The 27,117-nt window shown below is 49.1% G+C and overlaps 1 protein-coding gene across 4 annotated transcripts in view; it reads left to right on the plus strand.

Annotated features, from left to right (window-relative positions):
• The first annotated feature begins 1,372 nt into the window (after positions 1 to 1,372).
• HOMER3 (homer scaffold protein 3) overlaps positions 1,373 to 27,117 on the plus strand; it is a 39,068-nt gene continuing 13,323 nt past the window's right edge. For 2 of the 4 annotated variants that reach the window (XM_083720656.1, XM_083720657.1), the window contains exons 1-7: positions 2,120 to 2,275; positions 2,641 to 2,784; positions 19,151 to 19,307; positions 19,708 to 19,839; positions 20,337 to 20,444; positions 21,213 to 21,334; positions 21,594 to 21,750. In XM_083720656.1, the coding sequence (XP_083576782.1) occupies positions 2,780 to 2,784; positions 19,151 to 19,307; positions 19,708 to 19,839; positions 20,337 to 20,444; positions 21,213 to 21,334; positions 21,594 to 21,750 (681 nt within the window). In that variant the 5' untranslated portion in view covers positions 2,120 to 2,275; positions 2,641 to 2,779. Of the gene's footprint in view, positions 1,728 to 1,995; positions 2,276 to 2,640; positions 2,785 to 18,406; positions 18,567 to 19,150; positions 19,308 to 19,707; positions 19,840 to 20,336; positions 20,445 to 21,212; positions 21,335 to 21,593; positions 21,751 to 27,117 lie in introns of those variants that run through there. The other 2 variants (XM_083720654.1, XM_083720655.1) reach the window with 2 other exon arrangements.

The following is a 27,117-nucleotide window of genomic DNA, read 5'->3' on the forward strand; positions in this document are numbered from 1 at the left end:
TGCAGAGAGAGAGCAGGCACACTCCTGCATGCAAGAAGGGTTTGTTGAACTTCATTTCTCAAAGCATAGACACTGGTGGATAAAGTGAGTTATTTTCAGGAAGGTGTGATTTGGCAAGCGCTTGGACAAGGCCATCCTCTGCATCATCACCCGTTTCCTTTTTCCTTCCTGTCCTTTTACCACCACCATGGACAAATAAGACAAAATTCAGATGGTGCTAAAGACACCTTAGAAAGTAGGGCAAGTAGGGGCACCCTCAACCTGCCTTGAGGCTCATTTTAGAAACTAATTATTGGGCACGAGGCAGATTGTCTTAATTGGGTTGGCGGGGGCTGGAATGGGATGTGGGCATATTGCGGGCCATGCTCTGGGAGCGCTGTTTATCTGCCTTGTCCCATCTTGCTGGGATCAGAAGTGCCTCTCCCAAACGTTCAACAGGAAAGGAAGGGGTGCTTTTTATTTGGAGCATTAATCACCCAGCCGTTCACAAGTTTCCACACGAGGATCTGACTCAGAGCCCCAAGACGGCTCCTGCTTGGAGAAGGAGGCTGCGTCTGGGGCAGGGGTGCTGGGTGCTGGTGCTGCAGCCAGCTCAAGAGGAGTCCCTCTGAAAGGCTGTCGGATCCTTAACCTCTGAAATGAGGACAGGTGTCTTTTTAAAAGGGAGAGGAAAAAATAGCAAAAATAGAAAGCAACCACCATCTATAAACCTAAGTAAATGAATGGATGTTTTCTGAGTCCTGCTGGAAATATACCAAAGCAAGTCCATCTAGTTCTAATTTAGGAAACTTCCCCCTGCACACATCCCCAAGGGATGCTACCAGCCATTATTATTAGTATTTATTATCATCATCATCATCATCACTGCTACTATTATTAGTACTCCGCCCTTCTGACCAGGTTGCCCCAGCCACTCTGGGTGGCTTCCAACAGATATAGGTAAAGGTAAAGGGCCCCCTGACCGTTAAGTCCAGTCACGGATGACTCTGGGGTTGTGGCACTCATCTCGCTTTATTGGCTTCCGGGTCATGTGGCCAGCAGGACTAAGCAGTGCACGGAAACGCCGTTTACCTTCCTGCCGAAGAGGTACCTATTTATCTACTTGCACTTTGACGTACTTGCGAACTGCTAGGTTGGCAGGAGCAGGGACCGAACAACGGGAGCTCACCCCGCCGTGGGGATTCGAACTGCCGACCTTCTGATCGGCAAGCCCAAGGCTCAGTGGTTTAGACCACTGCGCCACCCGCATCCCTCAACAGATATAAGAACACAATAAAACATCTAACATTAAAAACTTCCCTATACAGATCATGCAAATCGTGGGAGGTGCTCTTGTGCTTCAGTTCTGCTTGAGAGTTCCGTGTTGGGGACACTCATAGAATTGAAGCGTTGCAAAGGTACCCCAAGGGTCATCTGGTCAAACCCCTTGCATACAAGACACCATCCAGCCATCTTAGGGACTTCAGATTTGTGTAGGGTTTAGTCCTTGCCCTTTTCCTCTCCTGAAGACATCCCACAAGGCAACAGAGGTTTAGGATCAGAGTATCCTTTCCCAGGGTGATGAGCCCCACCTGCCTCTCACTCCCCTCTTCAACCTGTGCAGAAACTCTTGGTCTCATCTGCTCAATCTCCTGGAGCCTGTCTTCACATGCCGGGGAAGTCTTTAACGCCTTGAGAGGCCGTCCCAGGGATTGTGGCCGCTTGCTGACAGCTTCCAGGAACCACAGGCGAGAGCTCAGCTGAGTGCAGGGTGGGGACCAAACGACCACACCTCCCCTAACACCCCAATAGTAATAACAGTAATGACAAAAATAACAATATGATAGAAATATAGAGCGTGTGGCCCCTGGAAGGCTCCCTGGGAAGGTGATATGGCCCTCAGGATCAGGATGAAAAGGTTCCGCCCCTCCCTATTATGTATCTTAAAAACACAGCAGTGCTTAAAACAAAACCCCGGCATGGGCTGGGCTGCCCTTTCCTTCCCTGTCCTTGCAGCCGCTTCGCCCCCAAAGAGATCGGGGGTCCTGCCACTGACCCTGCGCCCCCGCAGAGGGTCTGCAAGCGAAAGGCGCGCCAGAGCCTTCCAGCAGGTGGCGCCCGGGAGCCGACAAATAGGACACTCCCCCCCCCCCCCAGCCCTTGGAAATAACTCAAAGAAGAAATGTGACCGAGAGATGAAGCAGAGAGTTGGTGGAGGAAGGAAGAGAATTTTTTTTAATGAAAAAAGGAGAACAAAGACTTTGCCAAGCTGCCCCACCAAAGGCCATAGAAACGGGTAAGGAGACCGACTTTGATTCTGATTTATTTGCAAATGTTTGGGGTCGGGCTTAGAGAAGGAGAAATATTTGCAACACACCCGGGGGGGGGGAGAAGCCAGCTGACAACCGTCCTCTGTTTCCACCCTCTTCCTGACACACACACACATCTGCTCAGCAGGAGAGGCAAAGTTCTTCTGGCGGGGCTCCCTCGTGGGTGGGGGGACCCCTTTGTGGTTTGCGGGGAGGGGGGGCGCCCCGGTCTGGGTGATCTGCCTTTGCAATGCATGGCTCCAGACTCATCCAGTATTTCAAATCTCTCCCTTTTGTCCGCCCGCATCCGCCCTGCCCCCCCCGCCGCCCCCCCCCCCCGCTTCCCAACTAGTGGATTCCCAAAGTGAAATTCCGGAAATTTGAGGAGGATCCGGATCCGGAGAGAAAGAGCCGAAGAAAGGAGGTGGGGAAAGCAACGTGGAAAGGATCAGAGGGAGACCTGGAAGAAAAGAGACCTCCGGGAGACGAAGATGGGGTGAGAAGCAGCCTTTGACTTTTGCACGGCTTGCACAAAAAGAATTGGGGTGGGGGTTTTTTGCCACTTTCTAAAACATAAAAACTATGTGTGTGCGGGTTTTTTTTTAAAAAAAAAAAAATTTGCTTCCCGTGAATGAACAGATTTGCAACAAAGCCAAACCGCTGAATCGCTCGAAAGTTTCGAGGTCCCGGGGAGAGGCGTTTTTTCTGAAATTCTCTGCCCCAAGGTTCTCATTTGGAGCCAAGGGATTCTGGTCAGGGCAGCCCCTGCTGCAAAAGGGGAGGGTTTATTTTCTCCCTCTGCTGCTGCCAGTGACCTTTTAAACTGATCCTGCCACAGGCTCCCTTCCTCTTTCCCCCCCCCCGCCCCCCCTGCTTCTGGCCATCACAGGGTGCAATAAGTTTCATTTTAAATAATAGCAATAGCAGTAACAATAGCAATGATGATAAGAACAGAAAAAGCGGTCCTGTTTTCGGTCATCCTCTCTAGCTCTTTTCTGCTGAAAGGCAGGATGGATCATTGGGGTGCCTCACTCTGCTCACTGACTAGTTTCACCTGACCCCCAGTTTTGGAGAAAGTGGGGTGGAGAACGAGGGGTCAGCTGACCGCCACGCCCCCCTCCTGCCCCACCATTACCTCCACAAATCCCATCTTGCAACCCCCACTGGGGCAGCTGCCTGTTGCTCCTCCAGCCTCTCTTTCCTTGGATGCAGGGGTGTACTTAGGGGTGTAGGCCAGGGCGCCCCACATAACTCCGCCTCTCCATGGTGGCTTGGAGTGGCTAGGATCCTGCCTGCTCCCCTGGCTGTTCCTCTGCTGCTCTGGGTGGCCAGGTGAGGTGCGCAGGCTCTTCTGGCAAAGGGCAAAGGGGGCACCAATATGGCTCCTTGCCAAGGGCGCAAGGGAACATGTGCAAAATGTGAAGCCAGCTCTGGCTGTCCTCACAGCAGGGCAGGATTTGAACCTGGGCCCCCCAGCTGTTGCACTCTCATAATCAATTTGGGTTCTGAGCAGGCAGGGCGACCCAGCGAAGTGTTCAGGAAGTGCGCCAGAGTAGCTGTATAGTCTAGGTGTCCTTCTTTAGCGTGCGTTTGCGATGACTTGCGCTCGTGATGGCATCAGGGCGGTTACATGTGACTTGGCTTTCAACACTGTTGGTGCCTGCAAGAGTTTTGGGTTGGACATCCTGCAAATTTTCATATCCCCAAAGTTTGGGGTTTGCTTGCTTGTTTATTTTCTCCCGACTTTGTTGCAATATCACTGCAACACTCAGGGGAGCAAGTAATAATGCAGAACAATGTGTAGACAGTCAAGGATAACCACCACTAAAGGCAGGATTATTGTGCCAATGACATGGTCGTTTGGGGCACCTTTAGTCAAGAAATAATAATATCGTAGAAGCCCTAAATGACTCAGGCCCCAAAATACCTTAAAAACTGCCTCCTTCCCTACAGACCCTCTCAGGTCCTGAGGTCAGAGTTACTCTGCTCTCAGAGGTGGGGAGCAGCCCAGAAGGATTAGGCCTTCTCTGTGGTGGCCCCTAAGCTGTGGAAATCCCTGCAGAAGGACATCCTGCACCTTCATTGTCTGGCTTTTGGAGAATGTTAAAGACTTCCCTCTTTACCCTGGCTTTCAACGCTCAAGATATGTGCATCTAAGAGCAACCTTGTTTTAAAGGGTTGTAATTGGTTTTATGTTGTTTTAAATACAGTGGTACCTTGGTTTAAGAACAGCCCTGTTTACAAACTATTCGGTTTACGAACTCCGCAAAACTGGAAGCAGTGTCTGGGTTTGTGAACTTTACCTCGGTCTAAGAACGGAATCCAAACGGTCGAAGGGCACCGGTGGTGGGAGGCCTCATTAGGGAAAGTGTGCCTCGGTTTAAAGAACAGTTTTGGTTTAAGAACAGACTTCCGGAACGGATTAAATTTGTAAACTGAAGTACAGGCAGTCCCCTGTTTATGTGGTGCTTACATTCCCAGGCACCTTGCACCTCGCGTATAATTGAAACCCATTGGAAAAGCTGGCAAGCTCCCATTCCAGTGACATTTCAGTGACGTCTTATGATGTTTCTGGGTCACTTCTGGGTTCGGTGTCCCAGTTTGTGATTTGATCCTGGAGTGTCCTGCTTTTCTTTAGGACGTCCCTGTTTTCATGGGGGAAATATGGGAGCGTATGGTGACCCCCAAGCCAAGGAGATAAGTAACTAGACAACCTTTAGAAGACTCCTGAAGGCAGCCCTGTAGAGGGAAGTTTTAAAAAAATGTTAAATGTTTTATTATTGTTTTATATATGCTGGAAGCTCCCCAGAGTGGCTGGGGAAATCCAGTCAGATGGGCGGGATATAAGTAGTAAAATTATTAATAATAATATTATTATGGAATAAGACGTCCTTATTTTCATCAGAGAAATGTTGGAGGGCCACACACATCTTGAATGCACAAATACTGGGGGCTGCCTGTACAGTGGTACCTCAGGTTACATACGCTTCAGGTTACAGACTCGGCTAACCCAGAAATAGGTTAAGAACGTTGCTTCAGGATGAGAACAGAAATTGTGCGGCAGCAGCATGGCAGCAGCGTGAGGCTCCATTAGCTAAAGTGGTGCTTCAGGTTAAGAACAGTTTCAGGTTAAGAACGGACCTCCAGAACGAATTAAGTACTTAACCCAAGGTACCCCACTGTATTGTGTTTTAACCCAGCCTGGGACCTTTGGGTGAAGGGTGGGTAATCAACAACAATAATTAATAATACACCCACAAAAAACTGCAGTCTGGAGAGGCCCTTGCAGAAATATGACACCACTGAAGCTAAGCAGCAGAAAGGCTCACCTGGCAAGAATAGTGCGTTAATGATGGGTTTATACAGAACTGTCCACTCACCATCGTTGTTCAGTGGAGCTCTATCAACTCCACACCCCAGTTCTGCAAGGCCCTTGTAGACCCCATCAGTTTTGGTATGGTGGAAAAAGAAAAAATGAAATACGTCCAAAGCTGGGGGGGGGGGCAGTAGACAAGGGCACAGATGTAGACTGCTCTCTCCCTGGTCATGAAAATTGGAGACTGAGAGGAGACTGGAAACCAAGCCAGATGAGGAACAGTTGAAGGAGCTGGGTATGTGTAGCTTGGGAAAGAGGAGACTGAGAGGGGATAGGAGAGCCATCTTCAAACATCTCAAGGGCTGCCACATGGAAGAGGGAACAAGTGTGTTTTCTCCTGCCCTGGAGGGTAGGACTCGAACCCATGGCTTCGAGTTACAAGAAAGGAGATTCCAACTAAACATCGGGAAGAACTTTCTGAAAGTAAGAGCTATTCAAGAGTGGAACGGTCTCCCTCAGGAGGTGGTGGGCTCTCCTTCCTTGGAGCTTTTTAAGCAGAGGTTGGATGGCCATCTGTTATGCATGAACTAGTTGAGATTCCTCATTGCAGGGGGTTGGGCTAGATGACCCTTGGGATCCCTTCCAACTGCAGTTCTATGATTCTATGAGACTGATCATTTGACAAATGGGGATAATGCTTCTGCTCTAGCTGATCTGCGTGGACCTCATGGGCACGTGGGGATGTAAAAGAGGAAAGAAGAAAGGATCAGCCAACCTTTTGCGAGAGACTAAGGAAGTGAAAGGATTTTCTCTCTTATTCTTATCCTATTCATTCATTCAGTTTATATCCCGCCCCCCCCCCAAAGGAACGTGGGGCTGCATACTACGTTTATAGTGATGTTAGAACTGGGTTCATGGTCCTTCCTGTGAAAGTGCATAGAACTATGGAACTCGCTGCTGCAGGAAGCAGCAATGGACACTTGGAGGGCTTAAAAAGACTGGGCAAATTCCCGGAAGAGAAGTCTAGTGGCAGCTACTGGCCACAATGGCTGTGCTCTGCTTCCATGTTCTGAATGCCGGTTGCTGGAAACCTTAGGAGGAGAGGCATGGGTGTGGCCAGGGAGCAGCGGGGGCAACTGCCCCTCCCAAATCAGATGAATAAAAAACTTTACTAAAAGTAGAAATAATCAGAATATTTGCAATTGAAATGCTCGCCGAGGTCACCTGGATGAAGTTGTGGCACATTCTGGCAACTGGCAGCCGCCTACGGAGCAATAGGCGTGGCTTCTACAAACTGACCAACAGTGTTGCAGGTAGCTTGGTCCTGCCCTCCCCAACACAAATCCTGGCTACACCCATGAGGGGAGGGGGCTCTGGTGCTTATCTAGATGGGCCCTTGGCCTGATCCTGCAGGGCTCTTAGGTTGGAATGGAACTTCCAGGCCCAGAGGCAGTCTATCTGAAGTTCTATAGGGTATTTTGCTGCTTTGAGGAGTAGATGGGCCCCCTTGGCCTGATCCACATGAATCTTCTTATGTTCTTAAGAGGGCAACCATAGGTTCAGGGCAGACTGCAGACTCCTTCCAGGTGCGCTGACTTCTGGTGCCAGAGGCTGAATTAAGGGAGTGCAGCTGCTTCGCTTGCACTGGGCGTGGAGCCTTAGGGGCACCACAACTAGGATGCAGAATGGAAGGCGAGAGGTGGGCTGTGTGTAAATGTTTGGCGTTGTGCAGGATGCCGCTGAAGTTTGAGACCACCACTGGCACCATCCACTTCTAGCTGCTCCAAGCGGAATTGTCCCAGGCTCTCCACACCTTTGGAAACACTGTGCTTTTCCTGCATGCATGACCCCCCCCCCCACCCCGTCCTCCTTCCCCACATGCACCGGTGAGCATGATGTTGTTCAGAGCCATCAGTGAGCATTCACCGCAACCCCTAAACAGATGCTGTTTTACAACCTGGTTTGACATCAAGCTCATAAATGGCGCTAATAGAACTAACTCATGATGATGATGATGATGATGCGTTTTTAATGACTTTATTTTATTTAAAAACTCAAACCCTTTCCAGTCACTCATTTGAGCACTGCAGTTAATGGAAAGGCTTCTCGTTCTTCCCTTTTTGAATCATTAGGCCAGGCTTCCTCAGCCTCGGCCCTCCAGATATTTTGAGGCTACAATTCCCATCATCCCTGACGACTGGTCCTGCTAGTTAATGATCATGGGACTTGTAGGCCAAAAATATCTGGAGGGCCGAGGTTGAGGAAGCCTGCATTAGGCCATGGATGGGAACAATGGCTTCAAAGAACAAGAAAGCAGATTCCAGCTCAGCATTAGGAAAAAGCTTTCTGACAGTAAGAGCTGAAGGACTCTCCTTCCTTGGAGGTTTTTGAGCAGAAGTTTGGGGGCATCTGTCATGGATGCTTTAGTTGAAATTCCTGCATTGCAGCGGGTTGGACTAGAGGACCTTTGGGTCCTTTCCAAGTCTATGATTCTACGATCCTGTGATTCTAATATCTGTGGCCCTGCATTGGGCTGCACCTGACAGTCCTCACTCACTTCAGTCCATTGATTTATTGAAAAAGCTTCCCTGCTCCTGGTCTGTATCGACCAGAAGCATCTCTCTCAGGTTTCCAGACTCCTCTTTAGCTGTACCTGGGAATGCCAGGGCCTGAGCCTTTGATCTTCTTCTGAATTCTGCTCACATGTTCTCCCATATAACCTTTCCCCTATAATCCTTTTTATTGTCAAGAATGAAACAGTCCTGTTTTCCACCCGCTCACATGAGACTGTCCTGATGTTTCTCTAAGGGTTGAGTGGGATTCCTCCGCAAGGTGCGAGCTCCATGGACATAGTGTGGGGCTCCTGCCGTTCCGTTTGAGACAGGATGCGTGCCGCCGCCACCACCTCTGACCAACCATATTTCCTGCATGGGGGGTTTGGGGGATACCCTTCTCATTCTACGTCTCAGGGCAATGTGCATGAAGCCATGTGAGCTATAAGAAAAGAGAGAGGAGCAAACTCTCGCCTTGGCCGGTTCAGCTGAGCTGACTCAGCACGGCTCTGGGCTGGCTGCCAGCTCTCTGCTGCGTCTCCTCCGCTGCCTCATCGGATGTGAGGCAGCGGCGGGAAGTGAAGGCTGGCCTCCTCCTCGGAGAATCTGTAGAGGTCCAGGGCTTGCAGGGTCCGCAAAGGCCCATACCCAGCAAATAGATGCAGTAGATCACGGAGAGCCTTTGGGGAAGGGTAGAGGGAGGAGGGCTGGGAAATATATGGATATATTGTCCAAAACCACTTTGAAGCCCATATCCTGATATCTGCTTCATAGTTTTTGACCTGACAATATATTACGAATCATGATTGTGTGTGTGTGTGTGCTGTGCAAAAATCACAATGTGGGAAAAACCGTGAAGTCAGCCGATGTCTCTATATAGTTCCATGCTGTGCTTTTTGCTGGGGGTACGCAGGGGTACATTTTGTGAATCTAAGTTTGGCCTTATTGAGGGGCATTATTTCAACATTGTTTAGCTGGAACCCAGAGACTGGGGCCCATCTCCAAGTGCCTCCTGGTGGTTTCCTCCCTGCGATGAAGTGAAGCCACAGGGAGCCAGGCAGAGGGCCTTCTCCGTAGTGGCTCCCGCCCATCAAATGTCAAGGAGATAAAGAACTGTCTAACTTTCCAAAGACATATGAAGGCAGCCCTGTATCAGGAAGATTTTAGTGGTTAATGTTTTGTTGTTTTTAATATTTGGTTGGGTGCCATCAGAGTGGCTGAGGCAACCCAGTTGGATGGACGGCATATTATTATTATTATTATTATTATTATTATTATTATTATTATTATTATTATTATTATTATTATTCCTCTGGCAACACCCGTGACCAGACAGTGGGTTTCCCCAAACCCTGGTCCTCAGGCCATGGAAGTATTTCTTTATATAGATGGTGCGATAGCTCAGCTGGTTAGAGTGTGGTGCTGATAATGCCAAGGTTGCAGGTTTGATCCCCGAAGGGACAGCAGCCTATTCCTGCCTTGCTGGGGGGTGGGACTAGATGATCCTCAGGGTCCCTTCCAACTCTGCAATTCTATGATTCCATGTTGGAATTTCACCCATGTCGGGATGTGTCTGCCCCCCTCCTCAGCTGTGGCATCCAAGGAGAGGCCCTCTCAGGCCAAGGGCAGGGATGAAATTCAGAGAAGAGGGGAGGAAGGGGCAGAGGCACCCAGGAGGGCATGAGGAGGGATCTGCTGAGGCAAAGGCGCAATTCACCAACCTGAAGAGGAGGCAGATTTTTGAGGTTGCAGAAAAGATGGCCCTGAGGGAGATTTGCAGATTGGAGGTTGCAGGAGAGGGATGAAGGGAATGAATGCACAAGATCTGTTCAGCCCACCTTCTCTCGCTTTCCCTCTTCCTAGCAGCCCCCCCCCCATGCAAAGCCTCCCATTGGATGGGTGAGGTGGTCAGCAGAGACCAATCAGAATCTCCTTCCTCCCCTCACGCCCCCTTTAGACACAGCAGGGAGGGGTAGTTTGGAAATTGCGGGGGGGGGGTACTATTTTAATAACTCATGTGGTCAGGGATGATGCTGGGCACCTGCTTAAAAGTTGGAAGGAGAGAGAGAGGGGGGGGTGTTGGCAACAGGAGCCCAGCGACCCCCTTTCAGTGTTTTGGCTGGGAAGAGGAGATCAGGCCATACTGGATGTGCAAAGAGCCTTCCTTTTCCCTCCAAAGGGGGATTTACTGGGGTCTTGAAAAAGAACAGAATGAAAAAGCGCTTCCCACCAGACCAGAATAATCTGTGGAACTAGCAGCCGCTCAGTCCGATTGCTCTAAAAGTGGATTTTAGAGGAGGTAGACTATTAGCCACGGCAGCTGGATGCGACCTCCGTATGCAGAAGTCAGTCTGCCACTCATAGACCCATAGAATTGTAGAGTTGGCAGGGACCATGAGGGTCATCTACTCCTGGCCGCTGTGATGCAGGAATCTTTTGCTCAACGTGGAATGCAAGTTGCTGGGGAAGGTGGCAAATTCATGTTGGGTGAAGCTATCACAATGGCTCTGCCCTGCCTATTCAGAAGTAATGCTTCTGTTCTGAGTATCAGTGGCTGGAAACCGCAGGAGGGGAGGGGGAAAGCATCGCTCTTGTGCACAGGATCCTGCCTGCAGGTTCCCCACCACTGGACCAGTGGTGATCCTGCAAGGATGTTCTTAGTCCCCTAGAGATTGCTTTGCATCCCTTTTCAGAGAAGCCAGCAGAATTTAAAGCATTTATCCATTGCAGGCTGTGACCCCAGGGTCCAAAAAGGCCTGCCCACTCCCAATGGACTCTCTCGCCCCACCCAGAGTTTGATTCGTGGAACTTTAGAGTTGGAAGGGACCCTGAGGGTCATCTAGTCCAACCCCCTGCAATGCAGGAACCTTTTTGCCCCAGGTGGAACTCAAACCCCCAACCCTGAGATTAAGAATCTCTTGCTCTGCCAACTGAGCTATCCAGTTCATCGGAGGAAGGCCAGGATACGAAACCAAGGCATGCAGATGGGGCTTGGGTGAGGAGAGGGGTTTGGCGTGGCAGCTGCTGATGTCTGGGGGAAGGCGGCCAGGAGAGAGGCAGAGTTAATGAAGGGGAGGGAAGAAAGTGTGGACAGGAAGAGATGCAGTTACACACATGACTGGATAGCAGAGGTTGCTGTAGTCCTTTCTCTACCTCCTCCACTCTTTCATCTCTTCCTTTTTTTACCCATTCCTGCTTTTAAAATAGTCGCTTTGAAAAATCTGAGGGAACCAGGGCAAGGGAAAATTTGCCTGTGGAGTAGCTGTGCAGTGGATTTTTCTCTGCAAATGGCATTTATTTCCATGTGGCAGGGTGGAAATTTCTCAGCCCCCCCCCCCCCGAGAGAGAGCAGCAAAGTCAGGCATTGTCAGCATCTACTGCTGCGAAGCCTCTGAGCTCAGAGAAGAAAACGGGGAGAAGGAGAGGCGGCTGGCCTGACCTGAGAGCGTTCGGAGGCTATTTTTAAACAGGCTTGAAAGTTACCGTGGAAAAGGGAAGGCTGGGTGCATTGCCATAGAAGCATAGAATTGTAGCGTTGGAAGGGGTCCCAAGGGCCATCTAGTCCAACCCACTGCATTGCAGAAATCTTTTGCTCAGTGTGGGGCTGGAACCCACGACCGTGAGATTAGGAGTCTCCGCTGGTTAGAGCATGTTGCTGATGTTAATGCGAAGGCTGCAGGTTCAATCCCCGTAGGGAACAGCTGCATTGCAGGGGGTGGGCTAGATGATCCTCAGTGTCCCTTCCGACTCTACAATTCTATGATTCTATCCCAGCTTTGCACTGGAGTGCTTCCCCAGGAGCAAGGTTGTGAGAAGACCCCTGTGGCAGGATCAGGCCAGTGGCCCGTCTAGCCCAGCGTCCTGTTCTCAAAGTGGCCAGCCAGTTGCCCATGGGAAGCCTGCAAAGAGGACCTGGGGGCAACAGCAGCAACTCTGGATTTACTTTTTTTGGGGGGGTGAGCAACCTGCACCCCCAAAACCATATGCAGTCCCTTTCGTGTATGAGACAAGGAAGAGAGGCGCAAGGGGCAGCAGAAAGGGGTTTTGGCCAGAAACCCATGCACAGCATTCATTTATCCTCCCAAAATGGAATCATGGGAACTGTAGTTTTCTAAAGGTGCTGGGAGTTAAGGTGCCATGGAGGCATGTGCTACAGCTCCCGGAATTCTAGGGTTGGGATGAAAACATGCTTTGAATGTGTGGTGTGTAGGCATCCAGGCAGAGAAAGGGGACCCTGTGGCCCTTGGCTCCATCCACTATGGCCATGTGGCCCCCAGCAGCAAAAAGCTTCACCACTGTGGCCCTGCATGCTCCGACCAATTCCCCCTTTGCGCTGTGATGCCTCCTCTCTCCGTGAGGCTGGTTTTATCAGCATGTCCCCCCTGCCATTCCCATCTCCTCACTGTCCTTTGTCCTGCTCCTTTTATATCTAAAAAGAGATCCATTCATTTCTCTTTGCTATGCTTCCAGCATCCTTGCGCTCTCTCTCTCTGCGAACAATCAAGCACCAATCTTGCACGCTTCAAGAGTCTCGAGGAGCCGGCATGCGGAGGAGAATGCTCTCTCGCATGCACGCACGCGTGCGCACGCCCCTCTGCCCCAGGACATGCACACCCGCTCACATGCGGAGACGCTCCTTTCTCCCCGCCAGGCCCTGCTGGTGGCCGGCTGGTTTCTAAGTGCCTCTTCAAAGCCCTCCGCAGCCGTGCGTGAAGCGCTCTCCCATGGCCTCCAGGCAACCAGAGGCTGCTGGCATGCTCCGAAGAACGTCCTGGGCTGAGCATGTCGAGACTGCAAAGCTGCAGTCCCAGCGGCTGCTTCGCCTGACGTCCACCTGCTTAACGGGTCCTGCTCTGTCCTCTGTCAAGCGACACTTTGCAGGCAGACTTCCTTAACTACAAACCTCAAAATATGGGATCACCTCAAAACTGGTGCCAAAGCTTTGCACTTGTTTTGCAGTGAAAACCCCACATTTGTGGGGTCCTGCAAAACATGGGGGCAAAACATTGCTGCAAAATGACTGCAAAACTTTGGCACCAGATTCAACAGGATCCCAGATTTTGGAGTTCGTAGTTAATGAAGCTTTGGAGGCAGATCAGAGGGAGTGAGGCCGCTGAGGTGGGGGTGGGGGTGGGGGGCTGCAACTGTGACATAGGAGGCATGCAGAACGGGAGGTGGGGGCATGGGGAATTTTATTATTATACCCAGCCCATCTGGCTGGGTTGCCCCAGCCACTTTGGGTGGCTTCCAACATATAAAAAAACATAATAAAACATTAAGTACAGTGGTAACCCTGGTTACGAACTTAATTCGTTCTGGAGGTCCGTTCTTAACCTGAAACCATTCTTAACCTGAGGTCCCACTTTAACTAATGGGGCCTCCCGCTGCCCCCACTGCGCAATTTCTGTTCTCATCCTGAGGTAAAGCTCTTAATCTGAGGTACTATTTCTGGGTTAGCGGAGTCTGTAACCCGAAGTGTTTGTAACCCGAGGTACCACTGTATAAGGCATCTACCGGTACCAATATTCCTATATTTTACATTGCAACTGTCATGGGGAAAAAATGGGGTGTCCCATTCTTAATTGTGAGAGCACAGCAGCCAATTGGGGTTCCATGCTCTCATGTGATTTTGGGATATGATCCTGAAAAAAACTTTTCCCAGGTCTGAAATCTCACACAGATTCTGTGCTTAACAACATGGGAGGTGCAGGCCTGTCCTACATCAGTGTTTGCATATCCAGTCTGAACATTTGTGGGAAAGAAGCAGACTGCCCCCCCCCCCCAGTGTCCCTATTTTCCAGGGACAGCCTTGGATTTACAGAAGCCGTCCTGGTTTCTGATTTGATCCTTGAATCAGGGGTGAATGAAAGCTAACCGACACCCGGCTAACCGCAAACCACTGGCTGCGCATGTGTTGTGCCGCTACGTACGACACATGCATGGCGTTGTTACATAGGGTGCATTGTGTGGCATCGCTACATACAGTGCGTGCATGCGTCACGGAGTCAAGGAGATAAGTAACTATACAACCTTTAGAAAACATCTGAAGGCAGCCGTGCATAGGGAAGTTTTTTAATGTGTAATGTTTTATTATGTTCTCTTATTATGTGCTCTACGTTGGGCTACCTTTGAAGGTGACCCGGAAACTACAATTAATCCAGAATGTGGCAGCTAGACTGGTGACTAGGAGCTGCTGCCATGACCATATAACACCGATCCTAAAGGATCTACGTTGGCCCCCAGTACAGTGTTGATGCTGGCCTTTAAAGCCCTCAAGGGCCTTGGCCCAGTATACCTGAAGGAGCATCTCTATCCCCATTGTCCAGCTCCGAGGGTCTTCTGGCAATTCCCTCACTGCGAGAAGTGAGGTTACAGGGAACCAGGCAGAGGGCCTTCTCGGTGGTGGCACCTGCCCTGTGGAACGCCCTTCCATCAGATGTCAAAGGAAAAAACAACCACCAGACATCTAGAAGATATCTGAAGGCAGCCCTGTTTAGGGAAGCTTTTAATATTTGATGAATTATTGCATTTTAATATTTTGCTGGAAGCTGCCCAGATGGGCAGGGTATTAATAATAATAATAATAATAATAATAATAATAATAATAATAATAACAATAATAATAATAATTACAGTGATACCTCTGTATCTCTGTACCTCTGCTCCGGAACGGATCCCGTTTGCATCCTGAGCAGAACGCAACCCGCGTCTGCGCATGCCGCAATTCACCGCTTCTGCGTGTGGCGTCATTTTGAGCGTCTGCACATGTGCGAGCGGCGAAACCCAGAAGTAACCCATTCCGTTACTTCCGGGTCACTGTGGAACGCAACCTGAAAATGCTCAGCCTGAAGCGTATTTAACCCGAGGTATGACTGTATTATGTTTCTCTATACAGTATGTTGTAAGCCGCTCAGAGTGGCTGGGGCAACCCAGTCAGATGGGCAGGATATAACACTACTACTACTACTACTACTACTACTACTACTCTGCCCACTATTCAACAACTACCACCACCACCGCTAAATAGGATGTCCCTATTTTCATCAGAGAAATGTTGTAGGATATGGAGGAAGCCTTTTGTGCATTAGATCTGGAACCCCCAACCAGCCCGCCTTCCTTCCTTTGGCCTTGTTTTGATTCCCAGATGGGGTTGCCAACTGACCAGGCTACGCTGCTCCTCTTTGCCTCCCCCTCCTTTTTTAAAGAGCAGCCTGACATAAAGAAATCAGCAAAGGGAGATCGTTTCTGGCAGCGGAGCAAGAGCCATTGTCTGCAGCCTGAACGGCTGGTTGGAAGCATCTGTAAGCAAGCCAAAGAACGAAAGAGAGAAAAAGGCAGCCTGCAGACTGGGGGTGGGCGGGGGACATGGCCTGCTGGAATGTGCGCCTGTCATGGAAGTCGGTGTGGGAGTCACACAGTCGGCCGCTTGGGACCTCCAAACCCTGCCTCCAGGGGTGTGGTGTGCCAGGAGAGGGTGGCAAGTGTGACGGGAAGATCCCAGGATGATCAGAGAAACATCTAAGCATTTCAGGGTAGTATAGTCTAGTATCAAAATATATATTTTTTTATTTGCAGAATGTGGGTCAGAATCTTTTCAAAATAAGAGAGCATCTAGCGATGCTGAGAAAAAATATGAAAGATCAGAAAACAGCAAGGCTTCTTTGTGTTGATGAGATGAGTTTGTCTCAAATTAGACTCACATTATTATTATTATTATTATTATTATTACTGCTGCTGCTACTACTACTAAATGCCACCCTTCATCAAAAGATCTCAGTGTGGTTCACAGAAGAAAATACAAGATAAAACACAAGAAAATAATTAAACCAAAACATCAAGACCATAATAACCCCCTTCCCACAGAAGGATATTAATCGCCCAAAGGCCTGGTTGAAGAGGAACGGTTTTGCCTGTTTCCTAAAAATATAGAATGAAGGTGCCAGAGGTTAACCTCTCTGGAGAGAGCTTTCCACAACTTGGGAGCCACTAGCCAGCGATTACCCAACAGAAGCAAGCTCATGCCTCTGAGTTTGTATACCTATTTTTTATATATATTCTTTATTGAAAAATGAAAAGTACATAATTACAAGTGCAGGTGGTGCTGTGAGTTAAACCACAGAGCCTAGGGCTTGCTGATCAGAAGGACGGCGGTTCGAATCCCCAGGACGCGGTGAGCTCCCGTTGCTCGGTCCCTGCTCCTGCCCACCCAGCAGTTCGAAAGCACATCAAAGTGCAAGTAGATAGATAGATACCGCTCTGGCAGGAAGGTAAACGACATTTCGTGCGCTGCTCTGGTTCGCCAGAAGCGGCTTGGTCATGCTGGCCACATGACCCAGAAGCTGTACACCGGCTCCCTCGGCCAGTAAAGCGAGATGAGCGTTTGTGTAGTATCCCAATTTCCAAAGTAGTAGCGTTTGTGTTATAAACCAAGCACTGCTAGGAATGGTTTCTTTTTGTTTTTCAAGATGCTTCTTGTCAACAACAACAAAAATCAGTGAGGGGCAAGCACATTTTTATTCTCAAAGTGTGGCCCAGAGAAACAAGTTTGAGAACCACTGGCGTAAGTTCATGACCCAAAGGTGCAATTTTGGACCACAAGCATGGGAGCCGGCTCAAAGCAAAGACCAGATTATGACAATAAATTGTGTGATTTCTCCGGACAGATGCATCTCCTTGCCAGGCCCCTGCATCAAGAGCCGGGCTGGGGGGTTGTGAGGGTGATTTAAGAATAGCTGCTGAAATTCAGAGCCCACACTCCTCAGATAGACTGCTCCTGCTCAGTGAGGTATTGTGAAGAAGAGCGAAGGGAACCATCCCAGCTGTGTATGTGTGTGTCTCCTCCTTGGTAAATATTTCTTCATTCCGTTTTATAATATATTTAAAGCCAGAGAGAGCAGTTGCAAATTAAAAGATGACAAACGAAACTTTGAAAGAGGCACGGAGAATGAGTGGGCTAAAATAAAAGCATAGGAGGAGCTCTGCTAGATCGGGCCAGCAGCCCAGCTAGTACAGCATCTTCTTCTTACAGTGGCCAAATTGTTGCCTGTGCGAAACCGGCAAGCAGGATTTGAACACAAGCCCTCCCCCCTCCTGTGACTCCCAGCGACTGGTATTCAAAAGCAGAGCAAAGCCATCTTGACTAGTGGCCATCAATAGCTGTTGTCTCCTCCTCCATGGATTTGTGTTCTCCTCTTCTGAAGCCATCTCCTGTGGGAGGGAGTTCCGCAGTTAACTATGTGCTGTGTGGAGAAGGACTTTGACCTGTTCAGAATCTTCCTTGGATGTCCACAACTTCTCATGTTCGGAGGGAGAAAAACTTTCCTCTGTCCACTTTCTCCATGTCACGCATAATTTCATTAACTCCTACTCTGTAAACTAAAATCTCAAAGTCCAACTGAAAGATTCCAGCGTTATCAAGTCTAGTTCTAGATTTGCCCGGCTTATGACTACGGTTGTCTTGAAAACGATGGTTCCATTGTACAACCATACCTTGTGTTGCATCCGCTTCATGTTGTGTCTTTTCGCCTTACATCCCGCGGAAGTACTGGAACGGGTTACTTCCAGGTTTTGCTGCTTGTGCATGTACAGAAGCGCCAAATCTCGCCGTGCGCCTGTGCAGACGCAGCGCTTCGAGTTGTGGGCATTTCACGTTACGGGCGGGCCTCCGGAACGGATCCCGTCCGTAACATGAGGTACCACTGTATCATCTAGGGTTGGTTTGTTTTTAATCTGTGGTTCTCTGCTTCTCTGATTCCCGAATGTGCTTTGCTGTGCCAGGCCGCAAGGGACCAGGTCTGCTGCCCACACCAAGCCTCTCATCAGACTTTCAACTACTGTATTGTATTTTTATGTTGTGAACAGCCCTGAGATCTGCAGATGAAGGGCTGCATGCAAATGCAATTAAGAATCATCATCATCACCACCTACCATTTTATTAAAAAATACATTCAGCAAAGGAAGCAGAGATGCAACATTTGTTTGACTCTTGATGCATTCACCTCTCTAGGTGTCAGGAAATCTAAATCTCCCTGAGACATGGGAGCCCAGTATACAGGGATTGCAAAGATTGATTCTCTCTGTGTCTGTCTCTCCCTCCTTCCCGCTTCTTCCTAAGTGGCCCAAAATCATTACAGATTAACAGCTCAGAAAACCTCTGGCCGGCTCTTGCTCAGCAATATTGCTTTCTGCCTTGGTCTCTTTCTCTCCTGTGTTTTGTGTGTCAATTAACAGCCGTCATTTTCCATCGCTAGGAAATGAATCGCCCGCCAGACCCCAGCCAGACTGGGAATTTCGCCCAGGGACAGAAAGGACTACCCTGATGGTTGATGACCGTTCTCAGACCCCTCTCCCAACCCCCACTTGTCACCTAACCGTCTGCATCGGTCAGAATTAACCAATGTCAACAATTAGGTAACAGCCTTGCCTTAATCTCCGCTCCCCCGTGTCTCTGTGTTAACATTCAAACTAACAAAGGCCAAGACTTTGAAATCCCTCTTTTGATTTTGAGCTTTGAGCTGCCATGAATCGATTGTTGCTTGGTGGGGAGGGGCTGGGGGCTTCAGTTTCCAGGGAATGGGTAGAGCTGAATCATTAGAGCTGGGGAGATCGACCCTCCGATTCCTATCTCCCTATAGCCTTTGATTCAGAAGAATGAGGACTAGAAACTTAGCTTCGTTTTTGGGGAAAGGGACCAAAGGTGAGCTTACAAGAAGAGAGCTGGTCTAATTTCTCTAGGAACGGAGAGTTCCCAAGCTGTCTGGGAGCAACCAAGAAGCCACCGTCCTGCAGAGAGGGTGGTGGTACCAAGAGAGGACCCTCTGCCCCGAGACCTCAGAGCCCAGGCAGGTTGATTGCAGGGAATAAGGTCTCTCAGATATAGCCTGGCACTAAGCAGGAGAGCACACGAGGTGGGTTGGGTGGGTGGGGGAGCAATTGCTGGCTGCCAATCTCAGCCGCTGCTCAGCACCCCCTTCTGCTCCCGCCCTCCTTTGCAGGGAGCAGCCGATCTTCAGCACCAGGGCACACATCTTCCAGATCGACCCGGCCACCAAGAGGAACTGGATCCCCACCAGCAAACACGCGCTGACCGTCTCCTACTTCTACGATGCCACACGCAACGTCTACCGAATCATCAGTGTGGGAGGCACCAAGGTGAGAGTGGCGGCGAGAGCAGGAGAAAACAAACCCCATTATAGGCATGCGCTTTGGAAAAGCTTCTTTTTTTAAAAAAAAAAAAGAGAGAGAGAGAGATAATCTGTAGAAACAGAGCACATCCATCATGGCTAGTAACCTTTGATAGCTCTCTCCTCCATGCAATCCTCTTTCGAAGCCAAGTTGTTGGCTGTCACTGTGACAGGGAGTTCCTCTGTCCAACTCTGCGTTGCACGAAGAAGTGTTTTCTTTCCTCTGCCCTGAATCTCCCGTCCCTCAGCTTCCTTGGGTCTCTGCAAATTCTAGTGTTCTGAGAAAGGGAGGAAAGCTTTGCTCTCGCCACTTTCTCTTGACGTAAGGCAGAAGGAGACCCTTAAAACCCTTTCTCTGCTCCCCAAAGGCCATCATCAACAGCACCATCACCCCCAACATGACGTTCACGAAGACCTCGCAGAAATTCGGCCAGTGGGCCGACAGCAGGGCAAACACTGTCTATGGCCTGGGATTTGCCTCTGAGCAGCACCTCTCCCAGGTAAGAACTCAGGGGCAGGAAAAGGAAAGGTATTAAACTTAACACACAGTGCAAGGCGCACAATGCACTACCCTAATCTCTGAGCAGTGAGAAACTCCAGGAGGTTCCAACTGCTCGGCCAGGGCTCAGTGTCGGAAGGAAGCACGGCAGAGACAGCGGTGTCCTGCACATGAGTACGACCTGAGCATTGTAAGGGGGGCTCACAGCATCCGCACCCCAAGAGATCTTGCTTTAGTCACAGCTTTGGGTCCAGCACAGAGCAAGCAGGTCTCTGCGTCTCCAGCTTCCAGCTCTCACACAACTCTCCGGCTCTTGTTCTCCTAACTAGCAGCTTTGGAAACTTTGGGGAAATCTAATAAAAAATTTAAATTATAAAAAAGGGGTTAAAGGGTGCTGTTCAGCTAGCAAGGTAGAAGAGGGCAGGGCCTCTTTTTTGATCCATTTTACAAATATCCAAGATGGCGGCCAAACCCCTCAGTTCTGTTTTCCCTGCTTAGTTTGCAGAGAAGTTTCAGGAGGTGAAGGAAGCCGCTCGCCTGGCAAGGGAGAAGTCGCAGGATAAGACGGAGCTGACCAGCCCAGCCCTCAGTTTGACGTCCCAGCAGGTAAGCAGGCCAGGTGTCCTGTTCCTCCAAAAACCCTGCAGCGGGGGATGGGCCAGTTCACTAGGAATTGAACCGACTCTTGGGATGTAGACTAGCCAGGGGGAACCTCTGAAAACAGGGCCCAGCAGGGTCCTAATTTGGCCCATGAAATTGTTTTGAGCCTGCCCACCTCTCCGGTGTGGGGCAGGTGAAGACGCAGGAGCATTGCAGTACCCCCCCCCCAGCTGCTCCTTGGCAGCTCCTCTTGGGTAAAAGGGACAGGCAGGTGGATCTGGGGGGTGGAGGACACCATGTTCCTAGGTCTGGGCACAGATGGATCAGCAGAGCGTGCGGAGGAGGGAGTGTGAACAGTCCCTTGGGCTGGAGAAGGAGGAGGAGGAGAGAAGGGAAGCTTCACACTGAGCAGGGAGCATTTGTTAAAAATAAAGCCACCATTTTAATACTTAGCAATGCTTCTGAAGTGCTAAGCGACAGTTCTAGTTGAATTCTGAGCATCCAGTGGCATGGAGTTCCAGAGAAGGAGGAGCATAAAAAAGTTTATGGTGAGGAAGAGAGGAGGTTCTTCTAGGTCTGGATAGCAAGAGAACCACCTGGGATATTTGGAAGGTTTGGGATTTCCCAGTGTGGCACGGGGCCTTGACCCCTCGGAGGGTGTGTTTGTCCGTGCATGAAAGCCCACCTTCCTGCAATGCGACAGGTGGCTCTTGAGGGCACCTGAAATTGGACTCTGCTTCACCCACCCGCTCCCCATGCTCTCCTGCCCCACAGATCCTCCCCAGCCCCATCATCAGTTCCAATGGACCTGGAGATGACAAGCTCTTCCGCAGCCAGAGCGCCGACATGGAGATGACGACGGAGAGGGAGCGGATCAAGAAGATGCTCTCCGAAGGGTGAGGAGGGCGGCGGAGGTGGGTTGGGGAAGGGGCACCCAAACGGTGGCTGTTTCATTCCTGTTCAAATCTCACTTACTCCCCAGCAGCTGGGATAGCTCAGTTGGCAAAGCGCAAGACTCTCCGGGTCATGGGTTTGAGCTGCATCTTGGGCAGAATATTCCTGCCTTGCAGGGGGTTGGACTAGATGGCCCTCGGGGTCCCTTCCAACTCTGTGGCCCTTGGCATCCGCCGCTGACCCTCTCTGTCTCCTTCCCAGCTCTGTCTGCGAAGTCCAGTGGGAGGCAGAGTTCTTCACGCTGCAAGACAACAACAACAAGCTGGTGGCCGCATTGAACGAAGCCAATGCCAACGTGGAGCAGTGGAAGAAGCAGCTGGCGGCCTACCAGGAGGAGACGGAGACCCTGCGGCAACGGGTGAGGGGGCGACCTGGGGGGGGCCTTTGGTGTGGGAGCCTGGCTGTGGGGCTGACCGAGACGGCCACCATCTTGGCAGCGCACTTCACCACTGTCTCAGGGCCCCATGACATTCTGCTCCAGGTGATGGTCTTGGTGGTACAAGGGAAGTTTCAAGGCGAGAGTTTTGCTTAATCTTTCATTATTCCGCTCCTTATATTTCAAATCCTGCCTGCAGCGACTTCATATATGGGGGATAATTGGATAGGTAATCCACCTGTGGTCTCCATTCTTCCTTAGACGCTTCGTCATTATGTCCTCTTAATTTGGCAGTCAGTTTTGCCATTTCAGCAGAGTCCATCCATTTCATAAGCCATTCCTGGCTGTTAACCAGAAGGTTCGTGGTTCGAGCCCACCCAGCAATGACTCTGGGCAGCATTCCTGCATTGCAAGGGGTTGGACTAAATGACTCTTGGGTTCCCTTCCAACTCTACAGTTCTATGACACCAATAGGCACTGATTCTATGGGAGTAAGAGAGGCTGTGGTTTTGCTGTGAATAGTAGTAGTAGTAATAATAATAATAATAATAATTTTATTATTTATACCCCACCCAAATGGCTGGGTTGCCCCAGCCACTCTGGGTGGCTTCCAACAGATATAAAAATATCATATAACATCAAACATTAAAAAGCTTCCCGATACACGGCTGTTTTCAGATGTCTTCTAAAGGTTGTATAGTTTTTATCTCCTTGACATCTGATGGGAGGGTGTTCCACAGGGTGGGTGCCACCACCAAGAAGGCCCTCTCCCTGGTTCCCTGCATCCTCACGTCTCGCAAGGAGGGAACCACCAGAAGGCCCTCGGAGCTGGACCTCAGTGTATGGGCTGAATGATGGGGGTGGAGACGCTCCTTCAGGTATACTGGACTGAGGCCGTTTAGGGCTTTAAAAGTCAGCACTAACACTTTGAATTGTGCCCAGAAACATAACTGGGAGCCGGTGAAGATCCTTTAGGACCAGGGCTATATGGTCTTCAGGGCGGAAGCCTCTGGACTTTGACCATGCGGCCTCTGTGGGCCCAGGAGATGCTGGCTGCACAGGGGTGGTAGGATAAGTACCTCTCTAATCCCTCACCCCCCAAAAAAGACAGCCTCCTCTGAGGTCAGGTGGTTCTGCAGCATCTCTCCATTTAGGGCGATTGGGTGCTAACAATGACCCCTAGAAGAGGGACAGGACAGAACTGCCCACTCCCCAGCGGAAGGGAGGTGAGCAAGCCCTGATCAGCAACTCAGTCTCTTCACAAAGTAGTTGTGGAGGGTCTTCAGGAGACTCTCTCTTGTTTCATTTGTTGACAATATGGGGCTGAAAGATCATGATGGGGCAGTTTGTATTTCCTCTTCTAGTTTGAGGTTGACTTCTGTGGGATAACTCCGTTCTCAGAGCACGGGACTCTTAACCCCAGGGTTGTGGGTTTGAGCCCCACGTTGGGCAAAATGCTCCTGCATTGCAGGGGGTAGGACTAGATGACCCTCGGGGTCCCTTCCAATTCTGCCATTCTATGATTCTACTGGTGCATGGTCTGTGATCTTAATGTTGCTGATATGTGTTGTTTTGACCAACCGGATCACGACTGGGGTGCAAAGGGTGCTCTCTAGCCTCACCTTGTGCCGTGGTGGCCGGACTGGAATGTGGCGTTGGTGCCGCCTGGGTTCTCTCCCCCCATATATATCATATAGGGCTTTTGACATTTTTAGCAGCCAGTAGGGACGCAGGTGGCGCTGTGGGTTAAAGCTGTTGGAGATAAGCAGTGTCCAGTGCACAGCGGAATGATGAAAAGTACGTGCCAACATGCTCTATATTACTTTATTTACACTTCAAAGCTGGTAATTTACAGAAAAACATTTTCCCTCTGCCGGAGCAGAGAAAGGCATCCTCTCTCCTCTAAAGCACGGAGAGAATCACACTCTGAACTGCAAAGAACAGTGAAAAACAGGAAACCAGTGTACGTCACATCCAGTCTCCTTTCCCGTGAGAAAACCCAACAGCACTTGACTGTTGAATGTAAACATTGTCTTGTGACAAGCACTTCGCTGCTCAGTGAAGGAAGCAGAAACCAACATCCTCCCCCTTTCTGTGAACATCACTGGGCAGCGTGTTCGTACAATATCAGCACAAACCCAACTTCTGCACATAGGTACAGTGTTGATCCCTTGATACAATCTTGGACAATACATCAGCAGGAATTTCATTACCTGGCATATAGGACACCGTTACGAGTCCCTTTTGAATACGTTCCCTAGCATGTTGCAACTTCAATTGCAAGTGCTTCGTGCTTTGCTTACAACCTTCAGAATTCAGCAAAGCCAAACATGCTTTGTTGTCCTGGTAAACCTGGATTGGACATTTGACAGGAATTTTCATGTCTTTGCACAATTGTAACAACCATTCACAATCCTTAAGTGAATAAGACAGTGCATTCAGTTCAGCTTCACAAGTACTTAAGCTAACTGTTGTTTGCTTCTTGCATGACCAATCAAATAGACCTTGATTGTACTTATAGCAAACTCCAGACGTACTTTTCCTGTCTGTAGTGTCACTTCCAAAACTTGCATCTGCAAATATCTCAAGACCACCAGACTTCTGATTGTTAAATCTCAGTCTGTAATGCATAGTGCCTTTCAAATACCGCGCTATGCGTTTCAGAGCTTTCCAATCCTTAACAGTAGGATTGTTGACTTGTCTGCTTAGCAAATTACAGCTAACAGCAATGTCTGGTCTTGAACATCTGGCAATGAAGTTTAGCTTGCCTAGCACACTTCTGTACAGTGTAGTATCAGAAAATGCTTCTCCAGTGTCATCTACCTGATAACCTGTTATCATCGGTGTGTCCACAGGGTTAGCATCCATCAGGTTTAGTTTGCTTAACACATCAGCAATTTTACGTGACTGGTGTACTAGAATGTTACCATCTTGATCTCTCTCTATTTCCAGAGATAGGTAGTTGTTTACCTCACCAAGATCTTTTATGTCAAAGTGCTCTTTCAATTGAGCTAGGGCATTATTGTACATTGTGACATCCTTCCAAAAGAATAAAAGATCATCAACATAAAACAAACAATACAGTTTCTTTTGCCCCTCCTCTTTGACAAATACACATGGATCAGCTTTCCCTTGCTTAAAACCTAGAGAAAACAATACTTCAGTGAGTTTTGTGTGCCAACACCGTGCACTTTGTTTGAGACCATAAAGGGACTTCTTCAGAGCACAAACAAATCCCTGTTTTACCTGTACGCCATCAGGTGGAAGCATATAAAGTGATTCATCTAGAGATCCGTACAGAAAAGCTGTATTCACATCATGGTGACTAATGTGTAGATTCTCTTCTGCAGCTAGCTTGAGCATAAGCCTAATGCTCTCATACCTCACGGTGGGTGAGTAGGTCTCGTGATAGTCTTCACCTGGTACCTGTGCAAAACCTCTGGCTACCAATCTGGCTTTGTGTCTGACTATCTTGCCATTTTGATCAGTCTTCGCTTTGAAGACTCATTTGCTTCCAAGCAGTTTCATTCCTGGAACTACTGGAACAAGATCCCATGTTTTGTTCCTTTCCAAGGAATCAAGCTCAGCCTTCATGGCATTTAACCATGGCTCAGCTTCCTTTGAATCCAAATCCTGGATTTCTTGGAAACTTGAAGGTTCAAACACCTTCTTGGTGCTTTTAACAGCTGTTACTGCTATCTTAGCAAACTCATCAGCAAATCTCTTTGGAGGTCTGCCTTTTGTTGCTCTCTGTGACCTGCGAATTAGCCTTAAGTCTTCAACACTCTCCTCTTCCTTCTTAGGAGAAAAGTGACCTATTGTGAACAATGGTTCCTCCAATTCTTGATCAGAGCTTTCAGAGGGTCGCATAGAGGCTTTCGCACTCTTGAAATCCTCTGAATCACCCGATTCAGTTTCAGACTCAGAATCAGAACCTTCATCAGTGGGTGTGGGTTGTTGTGGTTGCTTTTGATTATCCTCAGTCTCATCACTGTCATCAGGATAACATTGGAAAATTCCCACATTCTCCCCCCACTTGGCATTGTACTCAACACTTCTTGTGAGCTTAATTGCCTTAGAGTCAGTCATCATTATTCTGTAAGACCCTTTCTGATAACCTAGAAAGATACCATGCAATCCACGCTTGTCTAACTTGGAGTTTTGTGGTGAGTGAACCCACATGTCAGAACCAAAAATTTTCATGTGTTTGATGTATGGCTTCTTGCCAAACATCTTCTCATAGGGGGTACAACCAATCGCTGAAGATAACCTGCGATTATAACTGTAAGTGAAACATGAGAGAGCTTCGGCCCAATAACTCTCTGGAAGATTGGCATCATGCAGCAAGGTTTTTAACCCTTGAAGCAATGTCTGATTTGCTCGTTCCGCAAGTCCATTCTGCCATGGCGAGCGAGGACTAGACAAATCGTGTTGAATTCCTTTCTCAGTCAGAAAAGCTTCAAACTGCTGAGAAGTGAATTCTCCCCCGCGATCACTGAAAAGAGTCTTTACCTTCTTACCATGCACATTTCCCAACCAAGCACAGAATTCCTTGAACCTTGGAAAAGCCTCTGATTTCTGCTTGAGATTGTACACATAAATATACCTGGAAAATGCATCAATGAGAACCATGAAGTACCTGTTTCCACCCAAAGAGGGCGCTAGTGGTCCAACCAAATCAGCATGAACAACCTGGTATGGTTCTGTAGCTTGCCTACTAGACACCTTACCTTTCGCAGCCATTTTTACCTTGTTTGCTGCGCATGCCTTGCACTTCATGTGGTACCTGCAGGGTTTAATAGTCATACCTTCAACCAAGGCAGGCATTTTAGATACTGCCTCAAAATGCAAATGACCAAATTTTCGATGAAAATCATGAATACATTCTGCATGCAAACTTTTGTTAGAACCTGCAATGCAACAAGTGTCATCCTGCACAACATCATCAAAATACAAAACATACAAACGATCGACATATTCAGCATGCAATACATAATCATTTTTCTTTGTGATGATGCACCTTTTGTTCTTAAAGGAAACGTCAATTTTCCGCTCATTCAGCTGTCCAACGCTGAGCAGATTATGTTTGGCATCTGGCACATAAAACACATCCTGTATCGATAAGTCCAAACTGTGAAGAACAACAGTTCCGTAGCCTTTACTGGGAATTGTGTGGTCATCCGCCTGGTGAATCGCACCTTCCTGCGGTGTAAAAGACACGAACAGTCGCTTATCGTTGCACATGTGATGGGTCGCCGCTGAATCAACAACGAAGAAAGATCTAGACGTCTTCTGGACCTCTGCAACCTTTGGAGTGAAGCGTGAGACCATTGCCTTGTGCTGCGTTGT

Source organism: Podarcis gaigeae (assembly GCF_964106915.1).
Source record: "Podarcis gaigeae genome assembly, chromosome: 18".
NCBI lineage: Eukaryota > Metazoa > Chordata > Lepidosauria > Squamata > Lacertidae > Podarcis > Podarcis gaigeae.